Source organism: Aspergillus puulaauensis, chromosome 2 (assembly GCF_016861865.1).
Source record: "Aspergillus puulaauensis MK2 DNA, chromosome 2, nearly complete sequence".
NCBI classification, from domain to species: domain Eukaryota; kingdom Fungi; phylum Ascomycota; class Eurotiomycetes; order Eurotiales; family Aspergillaceae; genus Aspergillus; species Aspergillus puulaauensis.
The window spans coordinates 2,044,618-2,072,552 of NC_054858.1; the positions used below are offsets into that span (position 1 = coordinate 2,044,618).

Here is a 27,935-nt window from a genome sequence, read left to right on the forward strand (position 1 = left end):
ATTAGTCATCTCTACTTTATGACCGTTGTATAGTGGTTCATATGCATCCTAAATCTTCCGAGAGATACTTCAAAGAGGTGCCTTCCTGATCGACACACTGCCGTCGGGCATTCCAAAGTAAGCAGCAAGCGGCCTTTGGCCTCCGATGCCCCCTGATGCCTGAGCTTGAGGACCAGTCAAGCCAGAGAAGATACCGACATCCAAAACACCGGGAATGTGCTTGATGGCGGACGCTAAAGTGTCGACTTCCCAGACGCCGCTTTTCCCGCTACCATCTTGGCCAGCTGCCACGTCCGCCTTCGTTAGAAGCATTGGGAAAGGCGCATCAACAATGTAGAAGCTTTGGTCCGTTTTCAGGGGCCCCTCTTTGGAGCCAGCCTGTGGGCGAAGTGTCGGTTCAATGCTGCCCAGTTGTTTGAGAGCAGTAATCACTCGCGCGGCAGCTATAGGTGCAACTTCAATGGGAATGTATTTCCAGTTGGACAGAAGACGGGATTGCAACTTGCGCGAATCTGTACAAAAGATGGTAAGCCAATTGCGATGGTCTCAGATTAGCCAGATGCGCTACAAACCTGCAACGCAGATGAACTCCTTGGCTTGGAGAGCAACAATCTTCTCCTGGAAAAGACAAGCACCACCGCCCTTTATCAGGTTAAGCTCATCATCGACCTCGTCTGCACCATCGAATGCGATGTCGAGTACAGTTCCTTCAGGGATAGCGTCAAACTCCACAGCCGTCAGGCCAGCAGAGATAATCAACTGTTTGGATTGAAAACCAGTCGGCACATAGCGGGTAGCAGAGGTATCAATGCCCAGCTCCTTAATGGCTTGAACAACGTAGACGATGGTAGAGCCACTGCCAATGCCGACGAATTTGGCGTCTTTGGGGTAGTGGTTGTCGACAGCAGCCTTCCCAGCGGCGCGTTTTGCTTTTTCGATGAGTTCGGCCATCGTGGAGTTGAGACGGATGGGGGCTCTGGAGACTTGTGACAAGCGCGGGTTCAAAGCAATACAGGGACGAAGCAAAGATGAAACTGAATGACAGGAAGTGGACCTGAACTGGAGGCTGCGCATATGTACCTATTAATATGAGTCCGGGGGAGAGATGCCCGGTGGGGTGAATTCCCCTCCGACGCGGTTTTTTCCATGGGCCACTCACCAGCGATTGTAAGGGGAAATCCGGGGAAGAAATATCATTGCAATTGGTACATTCAGGACAGATCCACCATGTCAATTAGCATGTGCTTCAAAGTGCATGATCTGCCCATATACCAAACATTCAGTCCGTAAAATAACAAAGTTGATAGGATTGACAGTGAGGGGCTGTGTCGTCATAGGCTTGGCAGTATTCTAGCCTCAGGCAATTAAGCAACTCACGTGTTTATCCCGGATTATTAATGATGCCTGCCGGTGACTTGCTTTACAGTCACTTTACAACATATAGCACTGTCAACCTCCCCGCACCAAACAAACGAAGATTGTTGTGATTTCTTATTATACTTCTCTCTTTTCGGTTGCGCGGTGGATCGTGGCTTGATATGACCTCAGAATTCCCTCGCGCCCTGGCCGGCCCCTCTTCTAAGGAAAGGAAGTATGATCGTCAGTTGCGGCTCTGGGCTGCTAGTGGACAGCAAGCCCTAGAGGAAACTCGGGTGCTTTTGGTCAACTCTGATGGACCATGGGGAAAGAGGAGCACGGGTGTATCAGGCGTAGCCGGCGTCGAAACGCTTAAGAATCTCGTCCTTCCAGGCATTGGGGGCTTCACCATTGTTGATCCTGCCGTGGTTACTGAACCAGATCTCGGAGTGAACTTCTTCCTTGAAAATGAAAGCCTCGGCAAGTCAAGAGCCGAGGAGACATGTCGATTGCTGAAAGAGTTGAATCCTGATGTAGAGGGCAACTTCAAATCCAAGGTATACCTATCACGTAGGGACAAGATCCCAACCCGATTTCTTGATGCTAATTATTTTGGTACATCAGCCCATCGCGGAAATTCTCCAAGAGGACCCCGGGTTCCTGACACAGCATAAGCTGGTTTTGATATCGGGTCCCATTAAGCATTCATCCTTGCAATCTCTTTGCCGTGATGCCAAAGCGCTAGGGATCCCCGTCCTCTATACGCGATCTGTGGGATTTTACTCTATATTTTCTCTTCAACTTCCAACTGTGTTTCCCATAGTAGAGACCCACCCAGATCCAGAATCGACGCAGGATCTCCGTCTCCTCAACCCCTGGCCGGAGTTGGCTGCGGCGGGTGCCAGTATCACCAACCTAGACAGTCTTGATGATCATCAGCACGGCCACGTACCATACGTATTACTACTCCTTCACTATTTGGAGAAGTGGAAGGAGGCTCATGGCGGATCTGTTCCTTCCAACTATAAGGATAAAACAGCTTTTAGGGACTTCGTACGCTCCAGCGCGCGAACAAATAACCCCCAGGGCGGCGAGGAAAATTATGACGAGGCTGTGGCCGCCGTGCTCAAATCTCTTAACCCATTCAATCTACGCAGCTCCACCAGAGAAATATTCCAGCTGGAAGAATGCAAGCAGCTGACCATAGACTCTGCTGATTTTTGGGTCATTGCGTCTGCAGTGCGCGAATTCTATGAAAAGTACCAAGTGCTCCCTCTACCCGGCTCGCTGCCCGATATGAAAGCCCAAACGGCGGACTATGTCTCACTACAAAAGATATACAAAACAAAAGCGAGGAAAGATATCACAGAAGTCACGGAGACCGTTCGAAGGATTGAATCTCAGTTACGACGCGCTGCTGGAGTCTCCGACAAGGATATTGAAATATTTTGCAAAAACGCTTCCCACATCCAGGTGATTCGTGGTCGTAATATCCCACAAGTGGAAGGGGATTCACAAACGAAGAAACGTTTCCAGGTTGAGCTTGGTAACGAAGAATCTCTTATCCCTGTTGTTCTAGCATTTCAGACCTTGGATATTGTGGTGACCGGGATTCAAGAGGGGAGATATTCCGAGGCCGCCCTTGATGATGAAACAGTGTGGTCTTCTGAAATCGATCACATTTTGGGTGCTATTGCGGGGGGGGGTTCAGCGCCCATTGACGATAAAGCTAAGGGTCGAGTCTTGGAGGCTGCACAAGAGCTTCGACGAACAGAAGGCGGCGAGTTGCACAACATTTCTTCCCTCACCGGCGGCTTAGTGGCACAGGAAGCTCTCAAAGTAATCACTAGGCAGTATGTACCTTTGGATAATACGTGCATCTTCAACGGCATCCACAGCAGCAGTGCCATGTACAAGTTGTGATGGGTTGCGTTACGCGCGACTGCCGGAAGATGCACGGGCAACAATAAATAGCTTGAGGATATGAATTTATGACCCATTACTACCTGTTCCAAGTTGTCTTGTCCGTGCAATGCCCAATCCCAGTCCAATTATTTACTTTCGGTATTTTGCTCGCTGTATACTAAAGCTTGGCATTGGCACGTGGGCAAGAGCAGCGGTTACCTTGTTTGGGCTAGTGGCGGAGTCGGAAGTGACGCCGCCGTGTGGACTGTGGAGGATGGCCGTGCAGTGTCTCGGACCACTGCCAACTTTCCAATATCTTCTTGAACCTTGCTCTCTATTGACGTTCGCTACGCCATGTACTAATGGTAAATTGCCTCAGTAGGCGCTGATATTCTAGTTTTGCCTTATATTATGCCTACTTGCTGATCCCATAATCCACGCGTCCTTCAGCGTTTCACCTCGGCCAAGGGTGTACGGGACCAGCGGATTTACCTCCGTCCGTCGGCCTGCCTTGGTCACCCTTGAACATTTCGAACCGAAATGGCTTCTTCAGAAGGGACCGGAATTTTCCCGGCCGTTATTAATGCTTCTTCGGCATTGCCCTCTTCGGTACTGCCATCCTCTGTATCATCCACGAATCTATCCGCTCCACGCGACTTGCTCTCGCTCCCGCTTCGCGGTCTCCAACGCGCAGAATCCTTCGCCTTCTCCTTTATCCCCGGACGCATCGCAAGGCTAGTCGGTCTCAGGGATATGAGTACACACTTCTGGAGTACTCCCGGCGCGGGCCTAGAAAGAGAGGTGGTGGCGGCGACGACCCAAGCTGCTAGCGAGGCTGCGAGGGAGGCCGTAGCGGAGGCGGCGGCTCAACCTAGTACTCGGTTACAGTTCACGGATCTTTTGCAAGGTGCCATAAAGTTCAGCGGCTTCTTCTCCTATCTGACTAGTCGGTGGTCACTCGCATGTTTCACTGTGGTGAGGGTACCTGAATTCTGGTTGACTTGCGGAACGGTTCTGACACTTCTAAGGCGCTCGTTCTGAACAGGATCGCAATATATGCTTCTACAAGGCGACATTTACATTTGGACTGGACAAGGCGATTAGCCTTGCGCATTATTCCAATTCTGCTTCTCATTTCTCAGATACACTCTCTTCTTCGTGCGGTCAAGTGCCAGACATCGCCTGACTACCCCGAACTCCGGTATGGCTCCCCCGGGAAGCGTTTGCAGTTTGATTATGCTGGGGGTGGAGGGTTCCTTTTCTCATTAAGCTCGAACTTGCTTCCATGGGAGACGGACCAGCAGTCATGCAGTGCAATGAATATGAACCGCGTCGGGACCGATATACCTTACGGCTCGTTCAGGCTACTGTGGCCGGTTTTTCTTCGACTTTGTTTGAGTCACTTTGTGGAGACTCTCTCAAGCTCCTTACAAGGAAGGCCTGTTGTAACAGAAGGGGGAATGTCCATATTTGAACACTCGCTTTCATTTGCCGAAGCAGAATCCACTATCAGCCAATCTCTTGGCTTGGGACCATTCAGCTCACCCAAGACGAAGACCAGCGGAGACGGAGACAGTGATACTTCCCGGACACCCCTTCAGCTGATGACCAAATCACAAATTTTGGACCGAATGAATGTCACCCCGGAGTTACTGCTAATTGCTTTGATTTCTTGCTGTCATTGCCTCTCTTCGAATGTGCTAGACGTTATCGGAAAGCAAAGCAGATACCGCTTATTTAACACCACTTTTTGGGGCCTATGTTTCATGGCTGCCATGACTTGGGGCCTCGCTTCCGGATTGTCTCTTGGAGCTGACGATTTGGCTCTAAAGTTTCCGACAGTCTGCGTGGTGGGTTTCGTGCCGCACCTTCTAATCCTATGCGGCATCATTGTTTGTGCGGCAATCTATTCACTTGCTCTTCTTATAACTGCTTTCTCTTTACCTTCGGATATTCCCCAGCAATTGTCTCTCTGGGAACGGTTCAGCCTTGCGCATGAGAATATGCAGGGATCCAACCAGGTTGGCAATGTACGCATCAATCGACATGAGGATTTCTACAGTGCTCTCCTTAGGATCGGTTACACCGCCCTAACTGCTGCCAGTGAAGCTGTCTTTCTCAACGAGGGACGAGGTGTCGTTGCGCGTAATATGACATGGTTGGAGGAGGATAGGTTGATTGAAATTGAATCCTTGCGCCGGAGACGCTCATCGCAGGTCACACCAGGTGGCCGGACCGACGACCTGCTTATGGAGAGTGGAGAGCCTGTCACTTTTGATATCCAAGAGCCTTCACCGGACTGGGAAAGTGGCTACGGCCGAGAAAAGAAGATCGAGAAGCCTAAGGGCAAGTCACGAACCTCACGATACCAGAGTAACCCTGGCGGTGTCGGTGCCTTCCGCGGTCTTGTTCGATGTTACCAAGGGATGGCCTTTTTCCGCGCTATTTTCTACCTCATGTTCAAATGGGTGGCCCTCGTTCTTGACAAAACTTTAACGCGAGTCGGAATCACGGCTCGTCCTCAGTGGATTAAGCGTATTGTAGGGCCACGAGGGAATGCTGCACAGGATAAGTCGCAGAAGGCCAATGGTGAATCGCTGGATTTCTGGATGCTCACGGACGAAGGGGAGTTGGAGTTACCAGCTAACCACGAGTTCGACGTCGAGAAGGAGATGAGGAAGAGGGAATGGTTAAACACCGGTGATTGGAACCCGCCCGATGAACAGCGGCTAGACGAGAAGCTTTACAGTTGGTGGAAAGCAGGTGGCTCATGGGGTGATCAAGACCAAACCCCAGACTACGGCCTGTCCGAGGATGATTGGGATGACACAACCAGTGTCGTATCAACAACAACCGCTTCTGATTCCGAATGGGAGGATGAATCGGATGGCCGGCGAACACCTACACAGACGGATCCGTTCCCCGATCAGTATTCTAGGGAGGGTACCCCTGCACCCGAGTCGCTGATGGACGTTGGTTCCTTTGCACGTCTTCTTGACCCGCGTGATGAAGAAACCCGACGGGAAGCACGAATTTTGGCAGCTCATCTCAATGCCGGACGAGAAGGACGAATCCTTACACGACGCCAGTTCCAGGAGCAGGTTGAACGGCAGAGGGCACAAATATTGCTCAGTTCACACCAATCACGTCTCGCAATGACCGGCTCGCATGAGGCAAGGCAAAAACCCAACGCGCGAGAGGAATCCGAGATTTTAGAGAAACTCATCCTCACCAAGCGCTCCACAGCTTCCTCCGGCGTGCCGAACACCGAACAGACCTGGGAAACCGGCGCCTCGGGTTTAGGCGCCAGTGGACCGCCTTGTGTTGTCTGCCAGACTAACTCCCGCTCCATCATTGTCTGGCCTTGCCGATGCCTTTGTATATGTGAGGATTGCAGGGTAAGCTTGGCGATGAATAACTTTGGAAGCTGTGTGACCTGTCGACAGGAAGTTGGCGGGTTTGTACGTTTATGGGTACCATAGTGTTGGTATAAAAACCCTGTTGCATATGTTTTCTTCTTGTATCTGATATCCCTATCCATTGCTCCTTGTTCGTAATATAGCGCCGCGAGACTCACTGAATTCTATCTCCGTCTGGAAGCACTCCATGTCCTCATTTTCAGTTTCAAGTATAAACGGTCTGGGTGGCTAAAGACAGAAGGAAAACTTGGGTTCGGGAAGTGAGACTAAGGTGGGTTATAACATGCAGAATAAGCTGCTAATTCTTGAAGTACAGTACAGTTCCTTGGATTTTCCACATCTACTTGATCTGTTCAGCAACTCATTTCTTGCTCTGGACTGGTGGTTCACTCATATTCACTCAAGTTAAGTTGTGCTAAAGACTTTAGTGATAAAGCTTCCGGAGCTTTGTCTCCATATAAAAGTACAGTATTAGGAACATGTTCATTCACAGGGCACAGATTGGATAATAACTGCCGTTTTTTTCTCTCTCTCTTTCCCCTTCCATGTTTATGTCTTTAACTTGATAATTTTGTCGCTTCTACCTCTACCAACATATTACTTGCAGTACCGCTTGTCCATTTGTGACTCAGCTGTTGGTATATCGGCCCAAAACAAAGCATATTTTGTCTTTGATGGAAATATCCTCCGCATTCCTCTTGCTTCCTTGTTCCTGTTGTTCCAAGCCGTTGAAACCAGTCATGTCTTCTGACGTCCGAGATGAAGAAATCGAGATTCTTGCCTCCGGATATGACGGCGGCATCAGTGATACTGATTCAGAGGCGAGTACAGTAGTTGCAGCCAGAAGCACCACTTCTGACCAACGCATCCAGACTAACAACGAAGAAGCTCAATTCGGAAAAACCTTGACCGGATGTTCTGTGTGTGACATGGGCTTCGACGGCCACCAGGTCATTCTGGATTCCAACGAGAACCATCCTACAGTCGAGCGTGTCGAAGAGTTGGAGCGGCAAATGCAAAATATTGAGAAGCTAGTGCCAACGGCGGAAAAAAGGGGGAATCAAAGCATGCAAATAATAACCTCTATGAGCTCATTTTCTTCCTCGTTTTTTCTTCTTCGTTTTCTTGTTGTGACTCTTGCCGTTATTCTGCTCGGGTTGTCTGGACGGCTCGTCCTGGATATGGGTGTCCTCCAGATCTCCCGCTCTGTCTTGAATCTCCTCTCCCGACACCTCCCCATCCCCAGTTGGACTCTTTTTATTTTGAGAATGGTCGGCTTCCCATTTCCTCGGCTTCCCAGGGGCAACTGTACGACTCGCTAATGCCATTTCCTAACCAATTTAATATCAACTTCCACCCACGTCCTGCACCCAGTGTGGCTAACAGACTCCCCAGAATCAGACACTTACCATGCCTGATCCTTGGTTGGCCAGCCTATCCCACGTAAAAGCACAGACTCGTCTTATGAAGCGTCCAAGAGCCACACAGCCGAATCCACAAACCAGCTAAAACACGATGGTCAGCATTAAAGATCACAATACCTCAGCTCTCGAAGAAAAAGAAACATAGCAAAACAATAATAAAGGAGAATGACCTCACCGGAATCAAGAACACGAAATCGTCAGGCGAAAACCGTGATATGTGGTCGTGTATGAAGGGAGCCAGAAACACGCAGAGACCGGACAACTCGCTAAACAAGATTCGAAGGAAGTAAATCAGGTTTTGGACAAAAAGAACTATAAGAGAGGAAATGAGGACAATGACAAGTACAGAAACGAGGATACCACGGCACTGGTCTCTAGTCGTGGGTTTTAGTCTTGATTGTATATTTCTGCCAGCCTTGGAGAGCATTTTGCGTATCTGTCGGCGGAGGGTTGAGCGGAATGGGTTTTTTGGCTTCTTCATTTTTGCGAGTTTTGCAATGCTGAGAGTGTTGGTAGGAAAGAGGCATGGGGTGAATATGAAAGTGGAAGGAGCGATGAAGAGGGGGTAAACAGAAAAGTAGAGGCATGATACAACTGGATAAAGTGCTTCTCTTGTCTCGGCGACGACGACATAAGTGTGTGAATGACTTTATCCAATGGGTGATCTATCAAAGGATGTATCTGGGTTGTGAAGATGATCCAGATCATGGTCAAAGAACAAATGGAGGTTGTTATAATATTCTAGCCCTAAGGTAAATGAATGTCTGCAGGTACAAGGTGAATACTGCATTCGAAGTGGCACCTAAAGAGAATACCACTCTCCAATACATCTACCTAATAATTTTTGCTAAAACAGCTTATCCATTTATGGATGATTTTACATTGTTCGTTGACGACATCCAATATTATAGATAAGTCAACAAGCTTAGCTACAGAAACAATCAACAAGCAACCTAATCAAGGATATAATAGCCACCATGAATTCCTTCTCCTTGTGTGTATCCAGACTTGACACTCGCAGCTTCTAACAGGCCTTCCTTGGACACGAACAAAAGCCAATATAAGCCGTGCCTTCAGGCCAAATACCCAGCCACAAAAGCGGCAGCTGCGCCAGCCGCTTTCCCCCCGGAACTTAAAGACCTCGCGCCTCCAAGATATGGAGGCGACGGAGAAGCCGGGTTTGACGGGTAAATAATGTTGGATGAAACAGGCACAGAAGACGAGGAACCCACAGGGGCTGAAGACGGTATTATCGGTGTTGATGTGGGAAGAGTCACCACGGGGCCGGAGGGACTGATGGGGCCGTTTGTTGGAGTGGCATTTTCACCTGTTGTTGGGATGGTCGTGCTAGTTGAGCCACCACCAACTGAAGGGATGGAGATTGGAACGCCAGCGCTGGAGCATTCGGTCACCACAACGTTGGAGACGGCTGTTGGGGTCGTTAGCATGGATGGAAATGTGGGCAAGATGTATGCCGAATTCAACTGAATGATGAGAGGCTTAAGACTAACACGACTGGTCTTGCTCATTGCAAGCTTGTTGGACACAGGGAGTCACCTCAGTTACAAGGACGGGTTGTCGACAGTGACAAGCAAAGTCAGTCAGGTTCGAGCACCCGTCATGAGTCATGGCGTTAATAAAGCATTGCAGCTGGTGACATAGTCAGAAAAGGGAGGGGACGGTTTAAACTTAGAGGCTCACAGAGCAGTTAGGCAATCCTAGAATTTGGGCTAATGTGAGGCCTGCGCTAAAGAGCACCGTAGCGACCATACACAGCTTCATTTTGATGGAAAACTTGGAGAAAGCTTCTGAGGCCTAGTAACCGAAGACAATGGAGATAAAAGACTGCAATATAGAGAAGGTGTATGTAAGTTAATCCCTGGGCCATTGGGCCGTTTTATACGCTTGGGGAGGGCCGGGCCACCCTTCAGCGACTTGTATCACATGCTGTAGGGGCTTGGGATCTTCTGTATACTATTTCGGTTTGGTGAACTTTTAGCATACAGCTGCTATCCTTGGTATTGATGGACCGAGGAGTCGGTGTAGCACAAGCTGGCAACTGTGAGAGATTGATGTGACATGGGCAATGGGAGGACGCAACAGTATCGGCATCCGCGTCACCAGGGTAAGACTGAGTAATGAGCAATGCGTACTTGGTCGCATTATTGGAAAGAAGGCTATTAGGTGACATGGCATGGGATTCCCTGTGCTGAGGGAGCACAGGCGGGAAACTTTTATGAGCCAAAAAAATTGTGCTAACCAGTAGGACATTCGCTACAAAACCCCAAACCACCTCGCGACACGGTTCATCTTCCAATCTTTGGTAGACACCATTGAGGACGAGACAGAAAGACGGGAAATAAAAGGTGAAGGAGACTGGGCGAGTCTTGAAGTGGCCAGAAGCATGGGACGTTGAGAAGACAACTATGTTTTGGAAGGATGGGAGGTAGAAAGGGAAGCGAGACCTACGAGCCATCGGGTCTTTTTTGCAGGGACAATCACAGTGATAGAGGGGGCTATATGCCAGGCCATTGTACAAGGCACCTCAACGGGTGTTCCCTGTCCGACTCACTTTCTAACGGCGCCCCAATATCCTTCAGACCAGTTATCCGAAGCCGTAAGACCATAGTCCATGAAAATAGAAATCGTATTCTTCAAAGGGTATGTGCAGTGTACTCCAAACGCCCAGCTTAGTCTTGATCTCGAACGCCAACATATATATATCAAGACCCGCTTTGAATCCAAGGCAAAATGTTACATCCGTCGCCGTTCGAACGGTGCTTATGACATTAGCTCGTCGATATACGCTCGCTGCCCTGTGGTACCTTCTTTCTTGAGTAAGACTGAGAGGACCTCAAGGGGGGGATTCAGGCCGAGAGACTCTGCTCGCCTCCAACGTTTTAAACGTGCGATTCCGATGCAGGGCTGAATGGTGTTAGCGAAATGTCTCCTTGGAATCCGCCAAATATAAACCATGGCCAAAGTTAAGACAGAACATACCCCATATTGGCTAGAAAGATCAAAATGCCGCAATATTTTCTCGTCTAGGCCAAGGTCCTGATGATGAACTATGTACGGTCAACGTCATTCAACGTAACAAAGTAGGTGAAAAACCCACCCCTGGGCCCCCGGCTCTTCGCCTCCTCTTTGTTCCAGTACTCCTGTAGCTGTTTCTGCGAGATCTTGGTCGCTTTCTTGTCCACCTCCAACAAGGGTTGCTGGGTCTCGGCCTTCGCTTGTGTCCTCACGGCAAGCTCCGCTACATGAGGTTGGGAGGGCTGGACGTCCTTTGACTGCGGGACATCCTTCAACGTATCTGTCTCGGGGACATTTGCAGCAAGATGCTCAAGATCCTTGGCTTTCTCCGAAGGTGATGGGGCGGCGGACGGCTTTGTGACTCTTGACTTGGCGCCGAAGGATAGCACGGGCTGGTTTGATCGGGCGGAGGCAGTGTTGCCTCCTCGACGACGAGAGGGCGGCATTTTCTTCGAATTCTGATTTCGCAGCCGGGACTGTAAGTGTGGTAAGTTCGTGAAGACGATGGACAGGTGTTCACGAGTGTGCGGAGGCTGAAGGAGTGTAGTCCAAGATTGCTGTGTGGGGGAACGAGGGACATCGATGTCATGCTTGTTGCGCCGGGCAACCAGTCAATTTTGTCACTTTTGGTCAGCACTGCTCCTTTGGTTTGAACTCGCCAACGTAAAATACTATTTTATTGAATGTAATTTTATTGGTGTCTATAGTTATACTATTTACCACTACTAGCCAACGTTGGAGGTCAAGCATGCAGCATGGTGGACCTGGCGGGGTCGCTTATGCTCTGTTGAAGGCTGCAAGTGAAGTATAGGGAAAATGTATTATAAACCGTAGAGAGGCTCACCAAGAGACCCCAGATTGTCTCATAACGAACACAGCGACGGTGTTGGCAGATACTGGGCGGCTCAAATGAAAATCAGCACATAGTAATGTAGGGGTATACATACCATGGTGGCATTCAACTACGAGCCCACAATCGTTTTGGCCCAGGCCTCCTCAAAGTCGTCGTCATATGTAATAAGTTAACTAGTTAATGGAGGAGCCGCTGATCTTATCAGGCCGCCTGAGCCACCGGGGCGTCTGTGGGTGATCTCGACTGTTCTTTCGTGGGCATTGATGACGTTGAAGAAGCGGGAAAAAGCAACGACAATTCAACATCGGAGCGAAAGGCGGTCCCTCTTGGCCCATGAAGATGGGGGGGTCCAGGTTGTGAGTGCCTAAGAGGAAAGTGGAGGTGCGCGAATGAGGACAAGAGGAAAACGAGGTCAGCCTCAGGCCCGCGGGCGCGAACTCGAGGTGCAGATCAGCTCAAAGAGCGAAGCGAAGTCGGCAGGAGTTGGTCTCTGTTCTCTTCTCTCATCTCCAGTCAGTTCAGCTTCCCCACCAACTCGGCAGCACCAACAATCAACTTGCTCCCTCAGCCGCCTTCAACGCACGCCCCTCTGCGGCTCCCAAGAGTCCCAGTCTCCATCCTGTGGAATTCCTGTCTTGAGTCTTCAGACCTCGACCTTTCCTGCTCACTACTTAGTCTACGCTATTCCTGTTTGTTCTCGACGAGCTGCTGCGCGGGCCGTGTCTGGACCTCAATAGCCGCTTACCACCTCACCCACCCCTACACCGTCGCACGATCAGCGTCGTCAGACCAAACACCAACAACCCTCGATCCGAGCCCTCTATGAACCTGTCAAGGCCATCCACACTGTCGAGTTTACATAGTTCGCAAACAACTCTCGAGGCGCATCCCTCTCACCTACCACCTACCGATGGTGGTGTGGGAGTTGCGCTCTCACAATGGCCGCCTTCGTGCGAGTGTCGGGGCCTGCAAATGGCAACTTTCTGATCGGATACCCTGGGATATCTGCGACTATGGTAAGTGCCATGCGACTACTGCTCGTCTAGTAAGCTCCACCAGGCCAACGCGCTTACCTACCCCAGCCCCGTATAGAAGGTAAAGTCGAGATTAGACCCAGCGTCGGCATCACGGCCCCCGTCAACGTATCCCTCGTCACTGTATCTCTCGTTCGTCGCGAAACAATTCACCCATCAGCAGACTTGGTAGTGGGTAGACGTCTAGCGCCCCCGAGGAAAGAAATTACCGATATTGTTGGAAAGGAAATGCTTCTATTCCGTTGTCCGGCCGGTCGAGAATTCGAGGAGGTCCTGTCAATGGATTTACCGTTCGTTTTATTCATTCCTTTTGGGCGAGGCGGACCAGATGCGTCTAGACGCGTTCCTCCTGCTAGCTTGCAGCTCCCCAGTCGTATTGCCGAGACGTTTTATGAGATTGTTGTGATGGTGCAGCAAGGCCACTCGGACCAGAGAAAGTACTCGTTCCCGGTTCCTATTTCACGGTATGACACGCTGTCGACATTTGGAATGTATAATCGCCCGGAGTCTGCCGAAAATGTATCAGATCACTTGGTGACATTGGGTATCTCTTTGCCGCGATGGTCATACGGTCCTCTCGACCCCGTGAGCGTCTACGTTAAATTATCTCCGAATCCCGACTGGATCAGCAAAGCCAGAAAAGTTACAATAAACAAAATTACCATCGGGATCGACGAGGAAATCATTTACAACCACGAAGGCGACGAGCCCCAACGAAAGGTCAAAACTTTAACAAAACGGACAGAACCGATTGGCGTAAAGATGCCCCCGACGGGTTTCCTAACCAATATGGGTCTGGTGTTCCCAGCGAAGGATATGCGCGATGGAGAGGGGGTTCTCCCTAGAGGTAAACCGGGATTTCCCACATATGCCGTTAGCGGGTTCACCACCACAGCAAGCCTCTATAAAATCGAGTACTACCTAACAGTAAAGGTTGGTCTCACACACAAAGTTACTCCGATCAGCACATTGTTCTTGATCATCTAGGCTTACATTTCCCTAGGCTCACCTAGCATCAGCGCGAGATATTGTGATACGCCAACCGATTGTTGTTTGTCCACTTGACCACGCTGGCTGCAAAGAAGAGATGGAAGCTATCGAACAGGCAGCTCGAGAGGCCGCTCACATCAACCCCGACAACCCATTATTACCGCTTCCTTCGATAGTTCGACCGTCAGATCCCAACGGCCTTCGTCATCTCGGGGTAGCCGTCGTCGGCAACCAAAAGAAGCCTTTAATAGACTAAGCCGACGAAAAGCGCTGCAACCTACCAACTCGAAACCTAGAAGGGACCACGTCGCTAGGTATCAGCCGAAGATCTTTCACCCCACTTATACCATACCGACTTCTGCGATAGAGGAAGCGACGACTAGTGGTTGACAGGTTAAATTGAACCTACACCAACTATACAGACATACGCGTCGCCGTACAATCCTGCAGCCTGGAGAACCAGGCCAGTTACGTCTCACGAATGCATGGTTTACGGAGTTTATATTTCTTGCATGTTGTTCTCTTTTTTGCCTCGTTAGCCTTTGTATTTAGTGTGCTTGTTTCTGGTTGGGGCCTGGGAACAGGGGCGGAGTGTCTGGTTTCTATTTCCCTGAATTTCTTCATCTTATAGCCAGGAGCTCGAAGGAGTCATTGTCATTACTCCATACCTCCATGCTGACTATCTAGCCGTGCTTGGTCAATATAACGTGTATTATTTAATTTTTTGGAAAGCGTCCCAGTCCCAATGCCAGCGTTAATAGAGCCCATTCATTACACATCCATGTCATATCTCGTCAAGCAACACGCAGCCAAGTCTTCGTAGGTCCATCCATTTTACACTGCAGCATCGCGAGAAGGACCTCTCCCATCATCCTGCCTCAAAAACTTGATGCTAAATTCGATCTTAAACTCGCCACCGGGGAGTCTCCAGTTCTGGGGAGTCTGCCATGACTGGCTCGCAAAGGACGCGTAGCAGCGCACGGGGAAAAGAACCAAATGTGCCAATCTATAATAATCACCCCATTAGTTAGCGTTCATACCTGATTGAATAAGAGGGCTTGGGAAACAAACCCAGCAGCAAGCCCAGCGATCAGTCCAATGCCCAAGAGCACAATAACGGCCTGTGCAGTCTGCGCAGCCCTGGAGTCAGGAAGCCACGAGTCGGGCGTTTGGTCGAAATTCAGAACCAGAGCATCTGGCGCTGTGCAGACGGTGTAGACCCCAATCACGGCGTCGATGATCAGGTTTAGCCAGAGCCAGAGAGGTTGACGAGTGTGCCTAAGGCGGGATAGGTTCAGAAATGCGGTTACGGCAGTTATGATGCTCTGGGGCGCTTGGTAAGTAAGGGGGTGTTTGACCATTTGGGAGAGGGTTACGTACGATGGCAAATAGTATCTGGAGTCGCTCACGGAGGTTCCAGAACAAATAGAAGCCGCCCGGACTGGCAAAATCGATACAGATAACCGTTAGGTCAAAAAGAAAGGCGACTATGGAGAGGGCCGCTGCTAGGTGAGTGAGCAATATTGTTTTTCGGTAGTCTGTTGGTTTCCGTTGAACAGGGGTGGTGATAGTTCCATCTTGAGGGAGTTGGTACTCGCCGGCCTCGAGTGGCTCCGAATCGGCGAGGAGAGGAGTGGTATCGGATGTGTTTGCCATTGGTGGAGCCTTGTAGGTGCGCGAGTTGTATCAGTGGTGATGATGAAATGAGATGAAGATGGACTGCGGATGGATAGGAACTTGGGCAGGGACGACGGTTATTATTTGGATGAGTGGACCAAAGCCTGATGAAATCCCTTGTTCTAACTCGCGGCGTTTTGATTTACGTGGTCATGAGGCTGTTGACTTATTACTGCCTCTTCGGGGCCAAATTGTTCGATCGTCAAGCAGGTAGCGAGTGATGTTGAAGGTTGGACGTTGGAGGATTCAGACCCCTCGTGCACAGCCCAGTCTAGCCTGGCTTTGCACTGGACCGCCACAGGCAGCGATATTAACTAACTACCCTGATTGTCGCACAGTCAAATGTTTCACTCAAGTGAGTACTCCAATAATCAGTCTGACGTGATAACTAAATTCACTTTCCGATCTCCAGGAAACCCAACGCGACGCTGAGAGTATCGGGGTCCAAGTTCTGAGCCACCTGGTTCCGCGCCCTGTCAATTTGTCGCAAACAGTCTTTGAGAATTTCCAGGACCGTTTGATACTGCGCAGAGGATGACCCGTAGGTGTTCAAGGCGTTGGTGAGATTCGTGGAGATCTGCAATGACTGTCAGGGTGGGTTTGGACAAGACGTCGGGTACGACAACAGATTCCCATACATGGACGAGAACCTCGTTGTAGTCGATTTGAGGTTCGTTTGTAACTTCGGATTCCATAACGTTTTCCAAGTAGAAGATATAGAAAGTCAAACACAGCAGGGGAGAACCAGTGGGGAAGAAAGTCTGGGCCTGAGTCAAAATGCGGAACTGAAACTGAGCTGATAACTTTACTTACATATACCCACCATGACTGATAACAACCCGAACTTTTTTTTTATCGCGACTTCGCTCTCAACCTTTCACCTCATCGCAGCTCCCGATAACGCGCCACATTTTGAATAAATAGGGCTGCATTTTCTACTTCGTCATGGCGGACCTAGATGAAGCTGCAATCAACAATCCCTCCACTGGAGGTGGCTATGCCGATATCGATCTATCGGATGAGACTCAGGACTTCCGCATGCTCAACAACCTCTCCTTGTCAGTTGCTGTAGCTCTGTATTCACCCTATCCAGCATACTAACTTTCGCAGCCTGACAGACGCGGCAGATGCCTCCATTCCCAAGCGAGGTGAAAAGGACTTCGAGCCAAACCCGACCCTCTTCCAGGCCGACATTCTCTCCGCCTCGCGACAGGCGATGCATAATGCCCTTGCATACCCACGACTACACAACCCGAAGAACGAAGTTATTGGGATTTACGCTCCAAATGGACCTGTGCCGCCTGCATCTTCCAAAACCTTAGACTCAATCACCGAAGACTCTCCGGCTGAGAGACCAGCTCCCGTTTCAGTTGGCGCGAACGTACACCCGGAGTCATGCGTCTATGTTGCGATCCCGAAAGGACAATACTTCAAAACACTTGGGCAGGCAGATCGTTGGGGACGGATATGGCTTCTTCCCGAAGAGGCGCTGTATCTGCTTGAACGAGGCACCCTGGATATAAGATGGCCCCGCTGTGCTGTCGGAGAAGGCGACGAAGATGATATCGAAGACTCCGGGATACCGATGAGCTTACAGGCTGCGTATGCATGTCTAGTCGGTCGTGGTGGGTTAACAATGGAGAGGTTTTCTGTTTTTACGGGTCTTCGACGCTTGGGCTATTCCGTGTTTCGAGCATCTGCATGGTCCGAAAATGGCGAAAATGATAAAGTATCAAGCGATATCACAGGGCCAACTAAACCACAAGGGTCAGGTCTAGTTGGGATTTTCACACATTTGCTAAAATGGCTTCGTGATACTGCCCCGACAACGGCAGCAGGCCCTGTCGCTGGCCTTGGTTTCCATCGCAGCTACGGTACGAATATCTTGAACAACCCTCTCTAAATACTGCTAACCTCTTTACTAGATGATATCTATCGCAGAATCTCAATAATACCTTATTACGACCCTGTCACCGCCCCCTCTCCTTCTCCACGCGCAGAGTTGCCGTACGCCGTCGTGTGGCATGTTTACAAACCGTCGCCTAGTTTCCGCAAGTCTGCTCGACCCTATCCTGATTTTAAGATCGCGGTCGTCAATGCTCGAACACATACCACCGTCCCTACCCTTTCTCAAATCGGCAGCTTACTAGAGAGCACACCTCTAGACCCACCCCGGTCAGATAGGCAACTCTATGTGAGAATACGCAATGGGTATCGAAACGTCATCCTAGCTGTCGTCGATCAGGGAATCGTGAGTTATCTCCGGATCGCAGATGCAGCCTTCGGCAAGGAAAAGATATACGAGGCGCGACCTTCCGGTGGTAACAAGTTGCGCGGCCCGCCCCGACATAAATTTAAGAAGCGATGATTATTTGCAACGCGCATGAACTACTGAATCATGTAAAGTCTACATACCGCCGCCAGAATATCAACTACCAGGCGCAGTTTGTCTCCCCTTGAATGAGGCCCTGATATCCGTTGAGAAGAGGATAAAGGCCGAAAGAGGGGGATACCTCTTGATCTGCCATCATCATTAGAGCTTCCAGCCATGGGATAGGCTGGTCGCAGATGCGATAGATGGCTAAGCTTAGGTCTAGCATTCCTGCAGCTTCGGAAGGTTGATACGCAACCATAAAAGAGGATACCAGCAGGCATAAGCATTACGACGGGCGAAACTGAGAAGATGTGTCGAGTTAATAACGAAAATGTGTATATACCCATATTCCTGGAACGCCGATCGTATAACACGGTTCGCTTATAAACCAAGCCGATTAAACTCCTAAATCAATGCAGTCGGCCATTTCCATATCATTTAGCCATCAATCGTATCAAGCGTAACAGCTAAGGCCGTCAGCCACCGAGAAACCTAGTCAATAATAACTGAGCAACTCCTACCGGGAGGATTATGTGTCCAGGTAATCCGCGGCCATCAATAATTCCAAGCACAGCTCTGGTGGGATATCCATATCTGGCACGTTCGTCTGGTTCTTGTTCTTCTCGTTGTAGCACAGATACTCGCAAACTTTCTCCAAAACGATCCCGCTAAGGTTTTCGAAGACGCAGCGGCCGCTTAACGCTTCAGCAAATTTGCCTAAATTTCGAAGAAATCATTAGCAAGAATCCTTTTCTCAGTTGTAGACGCGAGGGGAAGAACTGACTTGAAGGATCGAGCATGCGGCGTATCGTGCCTGAAACACAGGCTGTGTTTCTTGGGATGATGTACTCGAACCCATCGCCGGATACGAGAGTGACGTAATCATGTTGTGTTGGTTCTGAAGACATTTCTTTGGCGAATGTCGAGAATGATACAGGGATGATGAAGAAGTGGGAGGGGAGAAAACGCGGAAGAGAAAAAGAGGTCGCGATGTGGTCCGTGCTGAAGCTCCGCAACTCCGCCGATATAAAGAAGTCTCGACCACGCCCACTCTCGGCCTCCGTCCGATCTGCGTGCTCTGATGCAATGCAGGTACGTAGCTCTAAATTTTACATATCAGGTGTGTCTCCCTAACTCGTATACTCAAATCAATATTAATACTTGACGTAGTGAACCTCTTGCATCCAAGTCCTTGAATGTGGACGGAGCTGCGGAGACAACACCGCTTACCATCTTGAACTTCATTCTATTTGCAAGGACAAGATCGTCAATGCATCGCATCTATCTCATCCCCTCACGGGGATTTTCAACTTTTCTCAATTCCCGCTCCTCCCTTCACGCAAAGCCCGATCATGGAATAGGTATTTCACGATCTCAATACATGCGCCAATTCACTTCATACAGCCCAAACACCAACAGCACTTCATTCCACCCCTCCAATCGACTATCTGGGCGAACATGCATGATCACAGGAGGGAGCTCCGGAATTGGCTTCGCTATCGCAGAACGATTCCTCCAAGAGGGCGTGGACCGCGTTATCCTTGTCGGGCGATCCTACGAGCGTCTCGTTCGTGCAGCAACGCAATTGGCACGGCCTAACCCAGAAAGCTCAGCCACAACTCAAACTAACAACACGGGCAATGATAATATTGTGGCCACTCGAACACCCGAAGAAGACCAGGCGCTGGATCAGAGCAAAATCTCACCCGGCACACTAATCCCCTCGTCCAGCCAGATTAGCCTCCTTGTAGGCGATGTATCTGAGGCGTCAACGTGGACCAGAGAGTTAGAAAACGCGATGGTATGTATTCTACTTTTATTTGTCACAGCCAACCAACTAACGAGCCCAGCAACCGGTCGACATCCTCATAAATGCAGCCGGTATCTCAACATCCAACGTCCTCCCCAGAACAGATCCAAAAGACATCTCACTAGTCCTCCGCACAAATCTTGAAGGCTCTCTACTTACCTCTCGCGCCCTCATCCGCGCATCAATCCGCAATCGGATGAAAAACCGCGCCACCGACAGCACCACTTCCATTCCCTCCAAATGCATCATCAACATCTCCTCCCTCCTCGCCTTGAAAGGCGGCACAGGTGTCGTCCCCTACGCCGCATCAAAAGCCGGTGTACTCGGACTTACAAGGTCATTAACTGTCGAGGCGTCTAAAACCCTCCGGAATCAAATCATTCGGTCCAATGCGATTGTCCCGGGGTATATCGAGACGCCTATGATTGCTGGTATGTCTTCTCATCTGCAATGTCTAGGATTAGCACTAACTAATATATCCACCATCATAGATTTCAGCCAGACCGAAAACGACAAATTGAAAGAAGATATCCCTCTCGGACGATTCGGACAGCCGCATGAAGTTGCGGATACAGCTGTATTCTTAGCCCAAAACGAGTACGCGAATAATTGTGTGATTAACCTGGATGGCGGGCTTAGTGCTCTTTGACGTGGATAAATTTATAATGATGAGATACGTACAGTGTATTATATAGCGTGAAATTGGGATTCTTTGAGGAACTAGCCCTACTCTCTGGTGCTGCACTGGCCGCGCAAGGCTTACTGTTTATAAAGTTTACACTTTAGGAGGATGAATTTCATAAACCAGGCCGTATAATCTATTTTCAGCGAAATCGCTCGTGTTCGTAAAGTTGGGTAATGTATGTTACATGATGGAAATGCGACAAAATAGTCAAGATAGCCTGAATCTAATGTGCCGCCTTAGGGCCAAGAAGATCTCATATACCAATCAGCCGTAGACTATCGCATTGCAAGCGGTCGATGAGGTCAATCATCAATCAGGATAGCGCCCCCTTCATCCTCCATTAAGTCGATAGGGTGCGCTTTATCAACCCCATCCGAGATGGTTACATTGGCCACGCGCTTGGTAGGAGGGTCTCCGTCCAGCCCATCTTCTTCGGCGTCCCGCTTTCGCTTGCCCAGGTTTGTGGTGCCGTTGACGTGGCCATTTTCTGGAGCAGGTGTGGGTGCCTTTGGCTTGCGTGGGATTTCGGGTACTTTGTCGAGTACAATTGGCTGCTCCTGCGATGCCGACTCTGCGGGTGCAACTACGACCAATTGGAGGTTGACCCGCGGTTGTTCATCGTCTTCATCGACAACTGTAAGGAAACTTGACTCTGCAATCCCTAGCTCCGACAGCTTTTTTGGCAAGTTGTCGTCCAGGTCTGGATCGTAAATAGTTCCCTGCTCAGTGCTGACAGAGAATTCTTCCCCGTACTCAAGCTGTTGGCGAAGTACGTTTTCTATCAAGTCATTAAGAGTAGCGCGTTTTAGATCTGTTTTGACCTTGGCATTGGTGACGGAGCACACAGGGCAATTCGGATTGGGAGCATTCGGTTTCTCCGAGTTTATTGCGCGTGCTCCTGAACGCTCAAGGAAGACCTATTTCGAGAAACGAAAAACTTATTAATGGAATTGGTCCAAGAAGACAGAAAATAGAATATCTCACCATCTTTGCATTTTCGTAGTCATCTTTCAGAACCTTCAGCGACATTAGGACACAGAGGCCGGCCGTCATTGCGTTGGTGGTTGCGATTGCCGGGATGATATTACCCGCCATCTCTAAAAAGGAATTGACGTTAATAGATCATCTTGGGAATCCAAAGTAAGTTGGACGTACGTTTTGTGTCAAACTTCGACTTCGGCTCAATTTCAAAGATTTCCGCACGCAAATTCGCACTTGCCGTCACGAAGTCCAAGGTATCAACATCATCTTTGTCGAAAGTCAAAATTGCTTGAGAATTATCTTCTGCCGATTCTTGCAGCGTCTTCAGTCGTTTGCTTAATCGATCCAAACTGCGCAGCGCGTCAGCGAAATTGATGGGAACAAAGGCAGATGTTATGATGAAAACTCTAACCTGTCTTTGAAAACAAACATGTTTTCAGACGTTGTCCAGACCCTCTGATCAACGGAAGAGATCCCGGGTTCAACGGTAGACAGTTCCTCGTTCAATTGAGCGAAGTCAAGGGGCTTAGGAGCCTTTCGTGTTTTCCACATATCTTCCATTCCACACAAACGGTTGATATCTTCCTGAAAGACCTTTTCAAAAACCTTTTGGGTAAATTCGGCAGTTCCAATTGATTGTCGAATCTCCTTGAGAGCTCTGGCTTCCTTCTGCAGGTTCTCGATCTCCGTAGCTGTCGTTCAAGTTAGATTATCGTTTGATAGGACGATCAACAGGACCCAACGCACCATTATCGGCATCGGCTGAATAGTCAAATTCTTCGGTATCGGCTTCGCTTGTCCCAAACAGTTCACTTTCAAAATTTAAGCTGTGTGCGAGATGTACAAAGGCTGATGTAGAAACACCTACGGTAAAAGATAACTTTTTGCCCAGACAATGCAGTGGATTGGTTGGCTTGGTGTGCTTCGAATGGTACACACAGGGAAAGACTTGGGAGCTTCTTTCGAGTTGCAGTCGTAACATTCCGTTTTACCCTGCGGGAGTCAGTGGCGTTGTTCCGACAGGAGGGTTATGATGCCGACCTTCTTGATCACCTGCACCTGGCCATTGAAACCAGTTGTCCCACTTTCAACCAGAGGTACGTCGGCAGCTAGACACATTCTGTTAACATGACGGCGGGCGTCGAGATTGTCAAGGGCGTTGAAAACGACATCGAAAGTCGCAAACCAATCCACATTGAATTGGCTGTCCTTGATATTCGCATGATGTGCGACAATATTTGCGCTGGGTTGGAACGTCTGTGCAACTTCTCTAGCGACCTAATGCAGCCAACTCTGTCAGAATTACTTCGGGGAGATAAAGCGACGGGAAGGCGGGAATGCGCGACAGTTCGGCAGAGGGACGGATGACGACACACAAGGTCGGGCACAGCAACGTACTAATGCTTTTGATCTCTTGATATGTTCATGTCGGAAGAGAAATTGGCGATTTAGGTTGCTCAGGTCTATTGTGTCGAGGTCGATGAGATGGACTTCGCCGAAACCGGTGAGGAGGAGGTTCTTGAGGAGTTCGCAGCCAATTCCACCAGCTCCCACGAGCAGGACTCGTGACTAGATAATGCGAAAGAACCAAGACGTTAGCGACACAATCGCAGACCAAGATACACCAGGGAAACCGAATCCAAGCCCGTGGGATTGAGTGTGGAAAGCATGCGTACCTCTTTGATGCGCTTGGCTTGGGTGCCCAGAGAGCGCTTAAGGTAAGTATCGCGGGTCATCGTGGCACGATAATCAGTGTGCGGAGAAATGACAGCAGGTTTGGAGATACGACATCTCAAGGTGGACGATTTGAGGCTTAAAGAATGAATTGACAATAATGAAATGAAGGAGATAAGGACAGGGTGCGGTTGAGGACAAGGGAGTGGGAGGAGAGAGAGAGAAGAGAGAGGCTGCCGCTGCGGCTCCGGAAGTAGGTAGATGAAAGAATGACGAACCGACAGCTTCAAACGGCCCCTCGGTTACCTCTCTGACCGTGACCAAGAGAGCCAACGTCTCGTTCTCAGCGTCAAACCCGCCGCTTCAATGCGCAATGCGCCAGGACGAAATTAAATGTTAGATCAAGTCTGCGATGCAGAAGCTATGATGCGATCGATCGCTGCTCTCGATATGGACTGCCAACCCGGTCGAATTGTTCCGTCCCGCCCCGTCATCGAAGTAGAGAACGTTGAACACATCTATTTGCTTGAACACATGCGTTTACTTGCAAACACTACTCACTATTAGGTTACACATTTAATTGTATCCGGCGGATGAGAGGGTCTCGACGGGAATGCTTTTAATACACCAGGGAAAATGCAATTGGCCAGGACTAAGAGCCATCCAATCGCAGTGTTTCCATCTGCTGAAACGCAAGGCGAAGGCCGAATCAGGTCCATAACTTTAAAGTACCTCAATTGAACTCTCTGACAATCTTTTCAATGCTTAAATCATAAATGCTGTTCGTTCTCACTAATAACTAGCAATTATCTTTGCTGACGTTAGATGCCTTATGTTGCCTGAGGCTCTTATCGGGCCGGATTCCTAATCCGGGCAAGTACTAACTGACTAACTTTACGGGAACCTTGCATTGCTTATATAAGTGGTGCATAACTGGTGTGGAATTTGCTATCAAAAAGATTAGGTACACTGGATAAAAATCCCAGGACGGAAGGGAGAACATGGATAGCTTGGTTTTGTGCGAAAACAGTAGAATATTTAGTACGTGTCCTCAATTGAGTATTTATTGGTCTTCACCAGGCCGTGTGGCAGCTGTCAGAAAACTCTTGGGCTGCCACCAGCGGAGCCGGGCCCTCTTGAAGTCTGAGTGATCTCCCCTTGGGTCCATCTTTGGCTCATCCATTGATAGACGACAGGCTGTTCTCAGAGAACGTGGGCATATTATTTAATCTCTCACCTTCAACTAGTTTTGGTAGCTCCCCCTTCTTGACAATTCTGCAGCAATTTTTTTATCCTCTTTCACATTCTCACATTCCCAGTATCCTCGGTCTAACTGGCAAAGGAGAGATACAGCAATATCATCGACGGACATGTCAGACGACGAGGTAGACCACGAGTTGATCGCGCTTCTTCGCAAGTCGCTCGGCTTAGGAGGAGGTGCCGCGAACCCCGGAGCCGCAGAAACGAAGGTGCTCGAAAATTCGCAATATGTTTTCGATAATGCTATCGACGTCGCCCTAGATCCTACCAAAACCAAGGAGGCCGCGGAGACTATATGGCGTCAGATGCAGAAGAAGGAATATTCAACTAGCAGCTGGTCGGAGCACGAACTACACCCCAAGACGAAGGATGAGAATACCGTGGATTTCATCTTCACCATGGACTTGCTAAATTTCAGCTTCTGGTCCGCCGAAACGGCGGACAAGCGGTTTGCGATCGAATACCGGGGAAGGAAGTGGACTGGATACTGGAGCTTGGTTGCTGCGTTGCAGAGGGCTCTGGATGAAGACATTAAAATTACAAACCCGGAGTTTTGGGCGAACGAAGAGGAGTGCACGGAAGAGTTGCTCCGGCATGTTTTCCGCTCCGCAACAGATGAAGAGATGCCTCTCCTTACGGAACGCCTCGAGTGCTTACGGGAAGCTGGGCGAGTTCTATGCAGTGTATGTGAATATGTGCGGCCTTGACATGGATTGTATTAACAGATTGTCGTATACAGGACTTCGATGGCAGTTTCATCAATTGCATATACAGTGCCAATCAGTCGGCAGCTGCTCTGGTAAATCTCCTCGCAGAGAGCTTCTCGTGCTTCCGGGACGAAGCAATCTTCCAGGGACGCAGAGTGCGGCTCTATAAACGTGCTCAAATCCTGGTCGCGGATCTATGGGCGTGCTTCGATGGAGAAAGCTACGGAGAGTTTCACGACATTGACAAGATCACGATGTTCGCTGGTAAGCTCCTGTCAAAATCATTCCTCTCGCACTTTCCAACAACTCATAAATTTCTAGACTATCGCATTCCTCAAATGCTCCACTACTTCGGCTGCCTCATGTACTCTCCACCATTAGAAACCCGTATTCGCAAGCACGAGGAAATTCCCAGCGGATCAAACTTGGAAATCGAACTCCGCGCAACCAGTATCTGGTGCGTTGAACTCATCAAGCGCGAAATCGAGCTGAAACACCCCGAAGTCAAGTCGGCGAAGACTAACGGCCACTCCGATTCCGACGCAATTTCGAAACCCAACGGGCACTCTAGGGAACCGTCTCAGAACAGCGATGTGGCCATAGATCCCCAGGGTCAGCCAAGCGGCCAGTTTCGACGACATTCGAGGCACAGCAGTGCGAGCAACACCCGTCCAGGTACGGGCGTCCCTATAAATGCCATCCTCATCGATTTCTTCCTTTACGACACGATAAAGGATCTAGAAAAAGACGGACAGGAAACCATTCCCCACCACCGGACACGGAGTATCTGGTACTAAGCTTTGGATGCTGTTACGCTTTTGGTTTTGTTTTTCGTTATACCCCTTTTGATGCTGGTGTCCAGGGCTTTCGGACTTTATAGACTTCATGCTTCTTATATTGACCCTCGGCGCTGGAAGCAGAGATTTTATGCTTTATGTTTTTAATATACCGAGATAGATATGACAATACAATAGACAAATGAAGGGCCACGAGGCCGGGGTATCGTATTATTCTATTTCTTGCTCTAAGCTCGCGTTCCGCTGCGAGGTAGGACCAATTTCTTAAGCAGTCGCTTCTACTTCCTCAATATGAGTCATAATACCTGCTTTCCACTCAGCGTAATCTTCACGGCGCTCTGGACTCAACCAGTCTACGCGGTCCTGCATCATCGTTCCTAAGCCCGGAAGAAGTCCGCGTCTCGAGCCTGCTGATGAGAACAAGCCACGGTCACCAGGTATAGTCTTCGGCCGCTTAGTGATTCGGTTTCCATTACCCTCCTCGCCGTAGTATCCGCCATCGTCGGAAAGAAATTCGTCGTCGCCGTCTAATTCCCCGGCTTGCGGGATGTTCTCAAACCACTCCTTCCCATGAGCCCAGTTTTGTTCCATGATTAGTGCAATCCATTGGTCCACATCTTCACGATGTCGGCGTTCTGTGGAGGGAAATCCGAGGCTCACAAGCGCAGTCTGGCGCATCTCGGAGAAAGTCTTTTTATCCATCTTTCTAGATTGATCTTGTGCGTTGTCTGCGGACGATTCGCCTGGCTGGCGTCGGCGTGCGAGAACAAGGAAGTAAACCGATACGACAAGGGCGTTTATAAGCTCTTTGAAGTCCTCGTCTTTATCTTTATCTTTAGTTGATATAACAGGTTCCAAGAACTCGGTTGCTTCCTCGTCGAACTCATTTTCGGAGTCAATCAAGTGTAGGATTGACGATACACCTGCAAAAATATGAGGTGGAAGCGTTCTTGAAATAGGTGGCCTAGACCATGTGCTCATCCGTGGTGCTGGGGTCGATAGTGTCTTACACACCATTCGGATGGACGCCATAACCCAAGCCGGTGCATCCGGGATTTTCGTAGAGGTCAAGTGGTTATTGCTGTGGATCTTATTCGGCCGCTGTGGTGTACGCGATTCATCGTTATTTGTGTATGTTCTTTTCAGAGGTGTAGGCTTGCTCGGAGTATTCTCTAAACCTCGCGGTGTCGCCGAAACCTTCGAAGGGGTCCGCACAGCCCTTGATTGTTTCGTCGGTGTCGGTGGTGTGGATCCTGAGCGTGACGGCGTACCGTGTGCCAACATACTTTCCGTGCGTTTTGGGCTCGATATGCTCAACGTCCGTTCAAGGAAGGAGTAGAGCTTTTTATAAACCCGCGGAGGGCAGGGCGGTTGGCCGAGTAATGGGGGAAGTTTGAGCGTGCGTGTGAGCCTAGATGGCGCGCAGACTTGTTAATTACGGGTCTCAAATCAATACAATAGGAAGAGTTAGTACGGACCTTTTGCAAGCTAATTCGGCGCACGCAAATGGGCGCGCGATCTCCTCGTCGGGCTTCAAACTTGAAGACGAACTCCGAGACTGCGCAACTAAAGACAAGGCGAGGTTTCGGAGTTCTTGCGGCATATCTTGTGCATGCGTGGGCAGCAGAGTAGCCAATGCCTGTTCAACAGGTCTATTGTTCATCTTGTTCAGCTTTGGGGATATCGTTCGTTCGAAGGTAGTAGTTGTTGATGGACGACCAAGGGGCTGAAACAAGACGATGCACACTCTTCAACGCTAAGGGGCACGATGGATAATAATGACCTGTTATCAGGCCTTTGGCAGGCAAATATATCTCGAATAGTATGACCACAAAGAGAAGCAGAAATGTTTTGAAGTGGCTGTCGGGCTCAAGCATGATCCATATCCTCGAGCATCATGTGACTAGGTAGCGTCTTTTCTCCGAGGTGCTTCATTCCGCATCCTCGTCGGCG

The 27,935-nt window shown here is 49.5% G+C and overlaps 16 protein-coding genes across 16 annotated transcripts; 8 read left to right on the top strand and 8 right to left on the bottom strand.

The window, feature by feature from the left end:
* Positions 1 to 69: 69 nt before the first annotated feature.
* On the bottom strand, positions 70 to 1,197 carry RKI1 (ribose-5-phosphate isomerase RKI1; the record flags this gene model as incomplete). The annotated part of the gene is made up of 3 exons (XM_041699533.1): positions 70 to 512; positions 573 to 1,066; positions 1,160 to 1,197. The coding sequence occupies 3 exons, from the start codon at positions 1,195 to 1,197 to the stop codon at positions 70 to 72; spliced, it is 975 nt and encodes a 324-aa protein (XP_041552608.1).
* A 341-nt stretch (positions 1,198 to 1,538) lies between these two features.
* On the top strand, positions 1,539 to 3,279 carry APUU_20847S (NEDD8-activating enzyme E1 regulatory subunit; the record flags this gene model as incomplete). The annotated part of the gene is made up of 2 exons (XM_041699534.1): positions 1,539 to 1,913; positions 1,981 to 3,279. The coding sequence occupies 2 exons, from the start codon at positions 1,539 to 1,541 to the stop codon at positions 3,277 to 3,279; spliced, it is 1,674 nt and encodes a 557-aa protein (XP_041552609.1).
* A 522-nt stretch (positions 3,280 to 3,801) lies between these two features.
* APUU_20848S (putative ubiquitin-protein ligase (Asi3)) lies at positions 3,802 to 6,743 on the top strand (the record flags this gene model as incomplete). Its single annotated transcript, XM_041699535.1, has 2 exons — positions 3,802 to 4,236; positions 4,290 to 6,743. The coding sequence occupies 2 exons, from the start codon at positions 3,802 to 3,804 to the stop codon at positions 6,741 to 6,743; spliced, it is 2,889 nt and encodes a 962-aa protein (XP_041552610.1).
* Positions 6,744 to 7,420: 677 nt separating this feature from the next.
* On the top strand, positions 7,421 to 8,002 carry APUU_20849S (uncharacterized protein; the record flags this gene model as incomplete). Its single annotated transcript, XM_041699536.1, has 1 exon — positions 7,421 to 8,002. One exon carries the CDS (start codon positions 7,421 to 7,423, stop codon positions 8,000 to 8,002), a length of 582 nt encoding a protein of 193 aa, XP_041552611.1.
* A 1,296-nt stretch (positions 8,003 to 9,298) lies between these two features.
* Positions 9,299 to 9,592, top strand: APUU_20850S (uncharacterized protein; the record flags this gene model as incomplete). The annotated part of the gene is made up of 1 exon (XM_041699537.1): positions 9,299 to 9,592. The coding sequence occupies one exon, from the start codon at positions 9,299 to 9,301 to the stop codon at positions 9,590 to 9,592; it is 294 nt and encodes a 97-aa protein (XP_041552612.1).
* Positions 9,593 to 10,031: 439 nt separating this feature from the next.
* APUU_20851A (uncharacterized protein) lies at positions 10,032 to 10,580 on the bottom strand (the record flags this gene model as incomplete). Its single annotated transcript, XM_041699538.1, has 1 exon — positions 10,032 to 10,580. The coding sequence occupies one exon, from the start codon at positions 10,578 to 10,580 to the stop codon at positions 10,032 to 10,034; it is 549 nt and encodes a 182-aa protein (XP_041552613.1).
* A 305-nt stretch (positions 10,581 to 10,885) lies between these two features.
* APUU_20852A (putative DNA polymerase delta subunit 4) lies at positions 10,886 to 11,586 on the bottom strand (the record flags this gene model as incomplete). Its single annotated transcript, XM_041699539.1, has 3 exons — positions 10,886 to 11,029; positions 11,105 to 11,172; positions 11,223 to 11,586. 3 exons carry the CDS (start codon positions 11,584 to 11,586, stop codon positions 10,886 to 10,888), a joined length of 576 nt encoding a protein of 191 aa, XP_041552614.1.
* Positions 11,587 to 12,931: 1,345 nt separating this feature from the next.
* APUU_20853S (arrestin C-terminal domain-containing protein) lies at positions 12,932 to 14,273 on the top strand (the record flags this gene model as incomplete). Its single annotated transcript, XM_041699540.1, has 3 exons — positions 12,932 to 13,009; positions 13,076 to 13,960; positions 14,031 to 14,273. The coding sequence occupies 3 exons, from the start codon at positions 12,932 to 12,934 to the stop codon at positions 14,271 to 14,273; spliced, it is 1,206 nt and encodes a 401-aa protein (XP_041552615.1).
* A 578-nt stretch (positions 14,274 to 14,851) lies between these two features.
* APUU_20854A (uncharacterized protein) lies at positions 14,852 to 15,673 on the bottom strand (the record flags this gene model as incomplete). The annotated part of the gene is made up of 3 exons (XM_041699542.1): positions 14,852 to 15,023; positions 15,089 to 15,342; positions 15,398 to 15,673. The coding sequence occupies 3 exons, from the start codon at positions 15,671 to 15,673 to the stop codon at positions 14,852 to 14,854; spliced, it is 702 nt and encodes a 233-aa protein (XP_041552616.1).
* Positions 15,674 to 16,088: 415 nt separating this feature from the next.
* Positions 16,089 to 16,389, bottom strand: APUU_20855A (uncharacterized protein; the record flags this gene model as incomplete). Its single annotated transcript, XM_041699543.1, has 2 exons — positions 16,089 to 16,271; positions 16,333 to 16,389. The coding sequence occupies 2 exons, from the start codon at positions 16,387 to 16,389 to the stop codon at positions 16,089 to 16,091; spliced, it is 240 nt and encodes a 79-aa protein (XP_041552617.1).
* A 250-nt stretch (positions 16,390 to 16,639) lies between these two features.
* Positions 16,640 to 18,062, top strand: SEN54 (tRNA-splicing endonuclease subunit SEN54 family protein; the record flags this gene model as incomplete). The annotated part of the gene is made up of 3 exons (XM_041699544.1): positions 16,640 to 16,752; positions 16,805 to 17,568; positions 17,620 to 18,062. 3 exons carry the CDS (start codon positions 16,640 to 16,642, stop codon positions 18,060 to 18,062), a joined length of 1,320 nt encoding a protein of 439 aa, XP_041552618.1.
* A 535-nt stretch (positions 18,063 to 18,597) lies between these two features.
* Positions 18,598 to 18,976, bottom strand: APUU_20857A (elongin C; the record flags this gene model as incomplete). The annotated part of the gene is made up of 2 exons (XM_041699545.1): positions 18,598 to 18,785; positions 18,853 to 18,976. The coding sequence occupies 2 exons, from the start codon at positions 18,974 to 18,976 to the stop codon at positions 18,598 to 18,600; spliced, it is 312 nt and encodes a 103-aa protein (XP_041552619.1).
* Positions 18,977 to 19,338: 362 nt separating this feature from the next.
* On the top strand, positions 19,339 to 20,527 carry APUU_20858S (SDR family NAD(P)-dependent oxidoreductase; the record flags this gene model as incomplete). Its single annotated transcript, XM_041699546.1, has 3 exons — positions 19,339 to 19,869; positions 19,919 to 20,309; positions 20,370 to 20,527. 3 exons carry the CDS (start codon positions 19,339 to 19,341, stop codon positions 20,525 to 20,527), a joined length of 1,080 nt encoding a protein of 359 aa, XP_041552620.1.
* Positions 20,528 to 20,865: 338 nt separating this feature from the next.
* On the bottom strand, positions 20,866 to 23,280 carry UBA2 (E1 ubiquitin-activating protein ubaB; the record flags this gene model as incomplete). The annotated part of the gene is made up of 9 exons (XM_041699547.1): positions 20,866 to 21,480; positions 21,548 to 21,660; positions 21,719 to 21,894; positions 21,957 to 22,236; positions 22,292 to 22,356; positions 22,413 to 22,537; positions 22,586 to 22,822; positions 22,943 to 23,113; positions 23,221 to 23,280. 9 exons carry the CDS (start codon positions 23,278 to 23,280, stop codon positions 20,866 to 20,868), a joined length of 1,842 nt encoding a protein of 613 aa, XP_041552621.1.
* Positions 23,281 to 24,588: 1,308 nt separating this feature from the next.
* On the top strand, positions 24,589 to 25,982 carry APUU_20860S (queuosine 5'-phosphate N-glycosylase/hydrolase; the record flags this gene model as incomplete). The annotated part of the gene is made up of 3 exons (XM_041699548.1): positions 24,589 to 25,161; positions 25,218 to 25,449; positions 25,507 to 25,982. 3 exons carry the CDS (start codon positions 24,589 to 24,591, stop codon positions 25,980 to 25,982), a joined length of 1,281 nt encoding a protein of 426 aa, XP_041552622.1.
* Positions 25,983 to 26,246: 264 nt separating this feature from the next.
* Positions 26,247 to 27,645, bottom strand: APUU_20861A (uncharacterized protein; the record flags this gene model as incomplete). Its single annotated transcript, XM_041699549.1, has 2 exons — positions 26,247 to 27,393; positions 27,461 to 27,645. 2 exons carry the CDS (start codon positions 27,643 to 27,645, stop codon positions 26,247 to 26,249), a joined length of 1,332 nt encoding a protein of 443 aa, XP_041552623.1.
* Positions 27,646 to 27,935: the final 290 nt, after the last annotated feature.